The 11,659-nt window shown below is 41.3% G+C and overlaps 1 protein-coding gene across 2 annotated transcripts in view; it reads left to right on the forward strand.

Moving 5' to 3' along the window:
* znf1035 (zinc finger protein 1035) overlaps positions 1-10,594 on the forward strand; it is a 30,338-nt gene extending 19,744 nt beyond the window's left edge. For both annotated transcript variants that reach the window (XM_086310422.1, XM_086310421.1), the window contains one exon: positions 25-10,594. In XM_086310422.1, the coding sequence (XP_086166548.1) occupies positions 61-9,558 (9,498 nt within the window). In that variant the 5' untranslated portion in view covers positions 25-60 and the 3' untranslated portion in view covers positions 9,559-10,594. The remainder of the gene's footprint in view (positions 1-24) is intronic.
* The last annotated feature ends 1,065 nt before the right edge of the window (positions 10,595-11,659 follow it).

Here is an 11,659-nt window from a genome sequence, read left to right on the forward strand (position 1 = left end):
TTCTTTGTTTATCTGTGTTTTCAGGCTACAGTAAGCCTTAGTTACTACTCCGTATTGAGGATGGCGCATGGGTGGGATTCATATTTCCATAATCCCCCACCTCTACCATCAGATCCAGGGACTTTGAGAAGGACATCTGAGTCAGATGGGTGCCTTTCCCATCATATTGAGGACTTCACTGGACATCATGGCTTTGCCAGCGCTGGTGCTTCACATGAAGCCCCTGTCTTTAACTCGGACTTTAACACAAACTATTGCTCAGACCCCAGTGTTGTGAATTCCAGGTCAGATTATGTTTATCAAAGATACTGTGGTGAAACACAATGGCAAGCTGATGGAGAACAAATGGGAAAGGATTACTTGCAACGATGTGAAAATGGTAATATCCCGGATTTTGCTGCAGACGGATTGCAAACATCTGACTCTTTTCCATCATCTTTTGGAACAGACTTTCAAGGACTTAAGGAAGATTATGAAATGCCAAGTACATCATTTCTTGAGAACTACTCAGATGTCAGTAGCTGCTCTGATGCAGACGCTGGTGAAACAAGACCACCTTGTAAATTCATGGCAAGTAAGTCCTATTCAAATCCTAAAACTGATGGTTCCGAAAAACAAGGCTCATCATCATGGTTTTTTACTCATACGGATAATATGACTTTTCCGACTGAGAGTTTGTGTTCAGATATGTCGGAGACTGATGTACTTTTATCGTCAAATTTGAAGGCACGACAAAACATAGTTCAGTCTCCAGAGGACAGTTTGGAAAAATTAGAGAAAACAGTTACATCATACACAGGACATCATCAGTCCTCTACTACCTCCTACATGAAGACAACTACCAAGAGCAAAACTGAGCTTGAAATAAGTGAATACGGTGGTTTCCAAGATGAAAAACAAAGGAAAGATGTGGAGGGAGATCTTGCACATACTCATTCAGACCTCTTGATAAGTGAAAACTTTGGTCATGGAATAGATGAGTATCCAGATGACAGTGAGGAAAAGCAAATTACTTCAGCTTCTCCAAATATCATAAGTACGTTAAAATATGATCAAGTTCCCATAAATGAAAATGGCTCACAAAAGGACATGAAAGAACTGTTGAACCAAGAAAAGGCAGGACTTAATCATCCAAACTCAGCAGATGGTCAAAATGGAAATATGGGTCAAGATGTGCAAAACAATGATGAGGTCTTTGAAGGGGAAACGAGAGAATCAGATTTACTTGAAAACAAGATTTCAGATGAACATAAATCCCAAATTCCCAAATCCAACAGAGGTCAACTTGAAAATAAGGATTCTGACTGCCAGAAGAAAGAAATTCAGACAGATGCCATTAAATCCTCCAAGGCATCCAATTCTAATGCTTCTACACAACAACTGTGGAAATGCACAAGGACCAGTCATGATGTTAAATCTAACTTATTATCTACACAAAAGTCTGATGAAAGTGTGGCTGGTGAAGTTTTTAGAAACCTTGATGAGCACAGTGAAGATCTGTTGAGCGATGTCAGTATTTCAGGGCTTTCAGAACCAAGTTTGATGCTTAAAAGCTGCAGCAACAACATACATCTCAATGTAGATGAAGTACAAGCAATTGCAGGAGAAAAGTCAAACGTTGAGATTTCTCCTGATCCAGAATGTAGTGGCCGAACTGACACTAAAGACTATTTATGTATGGACACTAAAGATGAGAACAAGCAAGGTGCAGGCGTTCATGTAGGATCCTGTTTAAAGTTGAACAGCTTGAGCCAAGGTGCAAATGCCCATGTAGACACAGAACTTTCAAGTGCAGCAGAGAAGACAAATATGACTTTTTCTTCAGATTCAAATTGCAGTCATCTCTCTGCCAGTAATGAAGGTCTTTCTACAAATACTAATGACTTGAACAAAGACAGTGTTGCCACTCATCCAGATTCCTCCTTGCAACTGCAGACGCCTGGTACGGATACACATCCCTCTCTAGAAATGGAAGACACTAGTCAATCGGAAAAGAAAAACCCAACCTCTCTTCCAGATCAAGATCATAGTGATCTCAATATCACCAGAGACAGTCTTTCTATTGACATCACTGACAAGGACAGGCAAGGTGTTGATCATCATTCAGAATCCTGTTTGGAGCCAGAGAGCTTAAACACAGATACACATTCTTGTCAAGAAAGGACATTTAAAACTTCGCTAGAAACAACCTCGGTCTCCTCTCCAGATCAAGACTGTAGTGGATCCAGTGTCACTGTTGATACTAGCAACAAGAATCTCAGCCATTCAGAATCTCCTTTTAAACAAAAGAGCTTAAACACAGATGTGCAAACCTCTGTAGAAATGGAATTCAAAAGTCAGTCTGAGAAGAAAAACCCTACCTCCCCTCTAGATCAAGACTGTAGCAGCCCTAGTGCAACCTGTAAAAGTCCCTTTGTTGATGCTGTTGACAAGAACAAGGGAAGCGTTGCTGCTAATCCAGAATCCTCCCTTCAGTTAGAGTACTTAAACACAGACACACATCCTCTTCTAGAAGGAAGCAAGGAAAGTCCAACCTCCCCTCCAGATGTAGATTGTAATTGTCCCAACATCACCAGTGACAGTCTTTCTGTTAATAATACTGACAAGAACAAGCAAACTGTTCCTAGTATTTCACAATCCTGTTTAAGCACAGACACGTGTCCCTCTAAAAAAATGGAAATCAAAACCTCTTCTCCAGATCAAAATTGTGGCAACACCACTGTAACCGGTGACGGTATTTCCATTGACACTAGTGATGATAACAAGCAAAGTGTTGCTGCTAATCCAGACTCTTCCCCACTGAAAGAAAGCTCCAACACAGACACACATGGCTGTGTAGAAAATGAATGTATAAGTCCCGCTGATAAGGCAAGAGCAACCTCTTCCACAGATTATGAATCTAATAGCCATGTGGTGACAAGTGACTGCAACAGGCAAAGTCCTAATAGTTTAGAATCCTGCTTGCAATCAAAACCCTCAAGTTCCAACACAAATTTTTCAGACTGGGCAAGTTCAGAAGTGAACGCAAAGACAACCTGTTCTCTTGATCAGCAGCAATCACTACGTGAAAGTCCAGTTGGCCAAGAACCTCTGGGTCTTGGGGAGGATTGGTCTGAAAATGCTAGAGACTCATTTGAAGACATGGACATCTCTACAGAGGAACAGCCAGACATGCTGTATGGTGAACCTCTGTCCAGAGATGACTCCTCATGTGACACTAATGAATCACAGTATAAAGAAGCATTTGTTACTGAAACTGATGGGAAGAACATGGACCATTCAGGAGGACAAGCTCCGCAACTAAAATCCGCAGCTGAAATGAGGAAAATGCTGCAACCTGTTGTAATATTGAAGAGTTTGGAGTCAGAAAATGGAACAAGTGACTCGTATTACTGTGCAGATTGCAAACACACAACTTATAGCACAGATCAATCAATTGAACACTACCATTGTTGCCATACAGTGAACAATTTTGACTTTTGCAAAAGTTGCAGTCTCTATTTGGTGAAAAATGAACAAGCTCGAAAACATTTGTGTGGTGACGTTAAAGACGGGTCTCAGCGTCCTTCAGATCCTAGCCCACAGAAAAAGGGAAATCGCCAAGGCAACCATAGGTGCAATAGGTGCAGACTGACATTTTCAAAAGTAATGCATTATATCAAGCACATGCGGACTCACACTGGGAAAACACCATTTAGGTGTAATGACTGTGGCTCTTATTTTGCACAAGGCGGGAGCCTGAAAAGACACAAGCGTGTACCTGGTAGATGCAAGCAGTCCAACCTCCCAGCTAAAAATCCTGATGTGGCTGTGAGACAAACTGACACACCAAAACAAAAGGATGGGGTGCAAAGTAACATAGATATGCCAAAATGTTTTGTTAAGCTTTTCGACATCTCCCAGACAAATCTGTGTGGATTATGTGGTAAAACCTTCCCTACTGCAGAAAAGGTTAAAAAGCATCTCTATAAAGTACACCATGGAAAGGGTACAGTAGTGTCGTTAAACCAGAGTCCCACAGCAGTCAGTGAGAGTGATGAAAAGCAGGAGAAAACTCAAGAAGTGGAGAATGACATAATAGGAAAATATAAATGTCCTCTATGCCCACGGCTTTTTAAGTACTCTTACAATCGAGCGCGACATTTGCGTGACTGTGTTCGAGATGCGATATATGGTGGCAAGGAAAAAATTGCTGGTAAATATCGATGTCCTTTGTGCCACACTATGTTCACTATGACATCCAATCGATATAGGCATATTAAAACAAGCTGCCTCAGAGAATTTCTTAATCAACTAGCAAAAGAGAAAGCAAAAGAAAGGACAACGGTTGAGAAAGAAACAGTGGAAAGAAAGCAAAAAACACAAACGGTTGAAAAAGAGCAGAAAATGCAAACGAGGGAAAAGGAGAAGAGAAAACAACCACCATCAGCTTTGACAACCTCCACGTCTGTGCCACGATACAAATGCAACCTCTGTCCTGCAGTTTTTTGTTACGCTTCTGGAAAGTACAGACATATGAAGAAACACGAGTTGTTTAAACTCACTGGGAAAATTATCAGGTACCGGAATTCCATTTTCTCCACCAAGAGTAATCCTGAAACTTTAAATGGTACACAGAATGAAGATGGAAAGGAAAACTTGAACTCAGCTGAAGCAAAGAGCAATCTCAGTTGTCGCTTCTGTGGTAAATATTTCAGCTCTTCACAGTCACTGAAGAAGCATGAACGCAATCACCGCGGTGAGAGACCATACCGCTGTCTGGAATGTGGAAAGGGATTCAAGAAGCGATCCCATCTGATTGCTCACAAAATTATTCACCAGAGGAGGATACAGTGCACTGTCTGCAAAAAGATTCTACCGACTATTGGAGAACTGATCCAGCACAGAAGTTCACATCTAAGGAGGGGAACGCTTCAATGTCCAGACTGTACTATGCAGTTTCAGCATCCCGCACATCTCCTCAGACATCTAAAAACCCACAAAAAAAGAGAAAACAGGGCACTTAGACTTGAAGAGGGAACAGAATCAAATCTTCAGCAAACCTTGGAATCTGTGGAAGAAGAGGATGAACCAAAGCAAATGCAGTGTTCCTTATGTAAAGAAGTATTTGATGATGCCCAAGTTCTAAGAAAACATTGTCTCACCCATATATCAGGGTCTTCTTCAAACCAGTGTCCATTTTGCAAACGAAATTTTAACAATCGCCGCTATTTATTGCGCCATATGATCAAACACACTGGGGACAAACCCTTCTCTTGCGCCAATTGTGGAAAACAGTTTTACCGTAACATATGCCTTAAAATTCACAGTCAGAAGTGTTCCCCTCCTGAAACCCGAACTCTCGAGTCTGAAACAAAGACAAAAACACTATATCCGTGTCCCTATTGTCCACGGAAATTTTCTAAGAAAGACCGTTGGAAAAATCATCAGCATGCCCACAAGATAAATTCTGTGCATCCATGCTCAAGATGTGGGCAGTACTATGGACCTAATAAAATGAAACAACATCAGAGGAACTGTGAAGAGACAACAGAGCTGAGCACTGGCTTATCTCATGACACCAACTATAATAAAAGCAGTCTACCAACAAACCAGGATACTCCTAAAATGTCTACACAGCCCAATGCAACCACTCTGCTTCAGTTTAAATGCCCCTACTGTACCCGGAGGTTCAGGTTCAGGTCATTATTCTTGAGACATCTGGTCTCACATACTGGTGAGCAACCATATGCCTGTATGCACTGTGGTCAGAGATACAGATCAAAGACATTATGTTTGCAGCATGAAGCTTTCTGTGACGGTGTTAACAAAGATGCGCTATCAAAACTCAAAAGCACTGCTGCAACGAAACCTCCCAACATTCCTTCTGCCATAGAGGCAGAACCAAAGCCCAATGCACATGGTGAAACGGAGTACAAGTGCAAATTCTGCACCAAGACTTTCATGAAACCAAGGTACCTGAGACGTCACATTCTGACACACAATGAAGTAAAACCATATCGCTGTAAGGCCTGTGATAGCTGCTTTTCAAGGTACGATCATCTGAAAGTACATCAGACTCGCTGCAAAGGTAAAAAAACAAGGTTGGAGGTCCGTATTCCCAAAATCAGTTTAGAAGATGTTGGCAAAGGTTGGCAAAATAAGTTTGGCATTGAGAGTGCTAAAGAGCAGGAGATGTTTGAGTGTAAGGTCTGTTCTAGAAGCTACACAACTCAGTCTAAACTTTCCCGACATTTCACCATGTTCCATGCCACAAAGTTATTCAAGTGCACACGCTGCGGCTCCTCATTCGCTCATGAAAAATCTCTGAAAAAGCACAAAAAGATGAGAAGGTGCAGAAAGGTCTTGAGGGAAACAGCAGCTGCTTTACTGCAGGGAACCTGTCCTCCAGCAGAAAACATGCCAGGATCTCTTGATGGGATCAGAAGCCAAATGCTGAAGAGGATCCAGCCTTGCTTTAACAAGAAGTACAAGTATGTTTGTAGCTATTGCCCCCGTGTTTTTGGAAACAGCTGGCAGTTAGGTGTTCACAACCGCCTGCACACAGGAGAGAAGCCATATTCATGTGATTATTGTGGTGAGAGATTTATAAGGAAGGATTATGTCCAGCGTCATTTTCCAAAGTGCCCCAAGAAACACCAGACAAGTACAGTTCTCTGTGACCTATGTGGTGGCTTTTTCCCTGCAAGCAAGCTTGAAAATCACAAGAAAGGTTGTGGTTTAACAACAAGCTCATCACCAGTTTTCCAAAGCCAGCAGTCAGCCACTCATGACCCACCAAAAGGCTTTTCTTGTGCATACTGCAGCTCCCGATTTCTGCTTTTTTCACAGCTCCAAGAGCATTTTTTGAGCACGCACAAGCTGGAAACAATGACTCATCCAGTGTCAACTGCCCCCCTACAGCAGCTTCTGTCAGGCATCAAAGAAGAGCCTGTGGATGAGAGTTGTGATGAAAGACTTAGTGACAATTTAACACAAAGTCTTAATACCGCTATTAATATGGAGCCCTCCAAGCAGTTTTTTTGCCAACAATGTAATATGTTCTTTGCAAACAAAGCGGGACTAACTGGTCATCTCCGTACACATGCAGTGGGCCATCCTTTTAACTGCAAGTCCTGCAATAAGGGCTTCTGGAATAAAAGTCTCCTCCGAAACCACTACAGGAAGTGTAGAAATGGACGTATTCCAAACCAGCAGTTGGAGACACCTTTAAAAGCAAATTTTGATTTTGCTCTTAATCACTCTGCTCTTGCGTTTGGAGGCGGCTCTACTATGACTAGCACTGGGCTTTTCTGCAACGATGATTTAATGGACGAATCAACAAAAAATTCAGAAGGAAATGAGGTGCAAAGCAGCTCAAGTAAAGAGAAGAAAGCCGTGCAGTATCAATGTTCAGAATGTGAAATGAGCTTCACAGATGGCTTAGTGCTCATCAGTCACCTTGAAGACCATGGAAGACAGGAACAAGAGAAAAAGCGCAATACATGTCCTAAGTGTGGGCGGGTGTGCACTAGTCAAGGAAATCTGGAAAAACACATGAGGATGCACACAGGCGATCAGAAATTCCCTTGCTTCGACTGCTCCAAGCTGTTCTATACCAGGTCTGATCTTGAAGCCCACAGAACGTGTCACGATCTAAGCAGGCCATATGCTTGCAAACTGTGTAATCAGCGGTTTTGGACAAGACCATCTTTATGCAGCCATTATAGGGAGGATCATGAAGATGATGTATTTAGTTGTCGATTCTGCAGCAAATCGTATGCAGTAAAAAAATCACTAGCAAGACACTACAGAAACTGGCATCCAAAACAGTATAAGGATATCAAGGCTGCTGTGAGGGAAAAGAGCAGCAGCGAACAGCACTCAAGCAGCCAAGTGAGCACAGCTGGTGACAGCGAGGAGGATGAAAATAACGGCAGCGAAGACAGTGACTCAGACTCCGCACCATACTTCCCGTGCCACGTGTGCGGAAAGACCTTCCCAACGTCAGAAAGCCTTGAGGATCACCAGCTCTGTCACCTGGGTGAAAAGCCGCATGAATGTGAACAATGCGGTAAATGCTTTTTCCAGGCATCTCAGCTGCAGCAGCATCATCGAATGCACAAGTCTGAATTTCAGTGTCAAACATGTGGCAGAGGGTTCATGTCTCTCTTTGCCCTGCGTAACCACAAGCACAGTCATGGTAAAAGTCGCTCACATCGTTGTTCCAAGTGTCACCTATTTTTCAATGGACCTTTGCAGCTAGCAGAGCATATGTCGACCCACCGTGAAGAGAATTTTCCATGTGATATTTGCAATCGTGTGTTTCTGTCAAAGAGTAGCAGAGCTGAACACTGGAAAACCCATTCCACATCAAGTGACCATCCTTCACCTTCAGTGTCAAGGGGAGAACGTGAACAACCTGCCTCACGCTCTGAAAGCTCATTTGTATTCACCTCAGAGCTTAAATACCGCTGTGGTGTTTGTAGCGAGCGCTTCAGAGATCCAGAGGAGCTCTCAGAGCATGGCTGCATGGAAGCTAAAGAGCGACCATACTCTTGCACCGAATGCAATAAACATTTTCTTCATGCATCTCATCTGAAAAAGCACAGGAATACCCATCAACAGTTACAGTCCAATCGTATATATTCTTGTAATCAATGCAACAGTAGCTTTGCTTCCTCTCAGCTCTTCTTGACCCATCTTAAGAGCCATATTGGCACTGTAGCAGAAATTAAACAAGAACTTGATGATGAAGATGGTGAACCATCACATGTTTTTAAGTGTCCAGTTTGCAGCCAGTGTTTTCCATGTGCCATGGATCTGTTTCATCATTTCCCAACGCATCCTGATGGTACAATTGAAAAAATTAAATTTGCCTCTGGAAGCAAGCTTAAGGAACACGAGCAGTATAAGCTGACCTCAGCTGCTGAATATGAATGCACAGAGTGTGAGCAGGGCTTTTTGGGAGAAGCTGCTTTCCGCCAGCATAAGTGTTCCGGGCAACAGCAGGCAACAAAAACAGAATGCTCAAATCCATCCTCTAAAAAATCCAGCCCATCATATTTTCAAGCAGCAGAGGAGGAGGAGGAGGAAGAGGTCGATGTTACAGGAGACGACTTGTACAACTGCCTTGTCTGCTCAATGCGGTTCACCTCTAAAAATGTCCTTTTGGAGCATCAAAATAAAGAACATCCAAATGAGAAGCCATTCACATGTGAGCTTTGTGGAAAAACATTTGCCAGGAAGCGATACCTGAAAGAGCACGAGCGCAGGCATCGTCAGAAAGCCCAAAACGAAACTCAGGCTGAGAATAAGTTCAAATGTTCCCAGTGCGAATGCAAATTCACTACAGCCCAAGAGCTGTCTCTGCATATGAGAAAGCACGCTGAAAAAGACGTTGGAGAGTACCGATGTGACATGTGCTACAAGTCATTTAGCCAGTGGTCTCTTCTTAAACAGCACCAAGAAAGTCATGTTGGTGAGGTTGTGTATGAATGCACAGAATGTGACAAAGCCTTTGCTTTTCCTCACCTGCTGGAGGAACATCAACAAACTCATGCGGGGTCCACTGAGTAATGGTTCCTAAATACCACATACTTTAGTTACAGGTATTCAAGGGAAGTTAAGGTGTCTTCAAACCCTCTTCATGCCTTACATCTAACAGTAAATCTCCACTTGTAACTGATAATTAGAATTACTCCTTATTTGTTTCCTCTTGTGCGTACTTGGAAAGCACTTGGAGAGATATGAGACTAAGATTTTCTGTGATGGATCTTCTCCTGGGTTTTTATTCCCCTTGTATATACTTTTAGTTCTGATGTTGGGATTTGTATACAATAAATAAGTAACATAGTTTCTTGACAGTATTTGTAAAATTGTCAAAAGAAGTTTAATATTCTGTTTAAACAGAAAAGGCATGACAGAATAATGTCTTGGATTAAGACTTAGATTTCTGATCTTATATTTTTGTTTGTTTGTTCGGCATATATTTTGAAATAGTTTTAAACAGTTTTTTTTTTTTTTTTGGTTTTTGTCGGTATGTAAAGTAGACTTTACACTGGTCATTTTAATCCATTGATATTTTGTATGGTATGACCGTTCATGTAAAAAGTATATATGTCTATATATATATAATTTGTAGATTTTAGTTTCTTTTCCTTTGATTGTCAAAGGGTGCTTTTTGATAAAGAAAAATATCTTGTACACTCAAAAGATATTCTGATTGAATTTTCTTTCCACAAACTGATGTTACTTTTGAGAAATTTGAGTTCATGCATTTAAGTAAAGTCAGTGAGGAAAGCTATCTGTGTCTTTGTGTATTTGTTTGCTCTGGGGAAAAACTAACAGAATAGAAGCTGTGAAATTTTTTTAGCTTGTCAGGAAAATGATTAATTTAACAGGAACAGCTGATTGGAGGAATTCACCAACCAAAATTAAAATGATAAAGTTTTTCCAAAATTCGTACATGTTCTTACTTTTTTTTTTTTTCTTTTTGCTGAAGACCATTATCAATTTGAGAACTCAAGATGATGACCGTTTTCACACAGTCGACAAAAAAATACATGGGGGGGTTGTCTGTTTTTTCAGATAAAATAAAATGGACTTGCATTTTTCTGGTGTCAAATACTTGTTCAACCATGCTGAAGTCAGCTTTAGAAGACTTAAATAGTTAAATTTTATTAAAGTAATTTGCAATGCAAACTGATTTTTTTGGTTGTAGTAGAAGTAGTAATACCTTTATTCTTCAATCACATCAGGATGGACCCTGTTACATTACTCAGTAGTTCCTTAGTTCTCGCATATGGCCTCTGAAGTTGTTCTTGTTTATGGTGGATCAGGATTTGGAGGAGGCCTGAGGTTAATCCTCCAGCTTCTGCACATATGTTGAAGTGTCCTTAGGTAAGATACACCCCAAATATCCCCTAATGTGAGTTTGCATGTGTGTGTCCATCCTCATATAGGTTGTTACTCTCCATAGAGACAGTAAATTATGTCTCTATGGATGGTGCTTGCACCAGTAAAAAAAGTGCTTTGAGTGCTGGATAAAAGTGCTATATATTTTAATCCATTTAGAGAGGGTAGAAGATTATCCTGTATAATTTTTTTTTTTCTTTTTACAGATTAGACAGACACTGGTGATATTACTGCTGTGAAACTTGGGGTTCAGTGTTGGATACCTAGCCTTAACTAGTTAAAAAAAGTAAGATTAGTTAGCATCGAGGCAATTTTGTCATTCCAGCACACGTATTTTCATGAGGTGAAATGAACTTTGCACTCAAGTGCTCGTGAAAGCCACCAAAAGTAATAGCAAAATATACAGAAATAAGGAATACCGAGATATTTACAGTTGACGTGTATATTAGAAAACCGCTGTTTTTAAATTTAAGAAAACAGTGTGTGGCGGATAGTGCAAAGACAAGTGGATTCACATGTCTATTACCCTTCGGCTGCGAGCAGCAGAAATGAGATGGCAACAGAGTTCAACGGCCCTCAGGAAGAAGCTGTTCCTCAATTGACATTGTAGTTCACAAGTTGTGCTTTATCCTGAGAAAGTAGAGGTTATGGTGTACCAGAAAATGTTAAGGTCTTTAGTGTGGAGTGTACCACGATACATAAAGCTGCAGACCACTTCCACAGCTGCTCCCCTAATGTACATAGGTGGAGGGAAGGTTTTGCT

Source organism: Aulonocara sp. 'chitande type north' Nkhata Bay, linkage group LG11, assembly GCF_057382095.1.
Source record: "Aulonocara sp. 'chitande type north' Nkhata Bay isolate Kocher_YH1m ecotype deep benthic linkage group LG11, A_spYH_male_GT1.1, whole genome shotgun sequence".
NCBI lineage: Eukaryota > Metazoa > Chordata > Actinopteri > Cichliformes > Cichlidae > Aulonocara > Aulonocara sp. 'chitande type north' Nkhata Bay.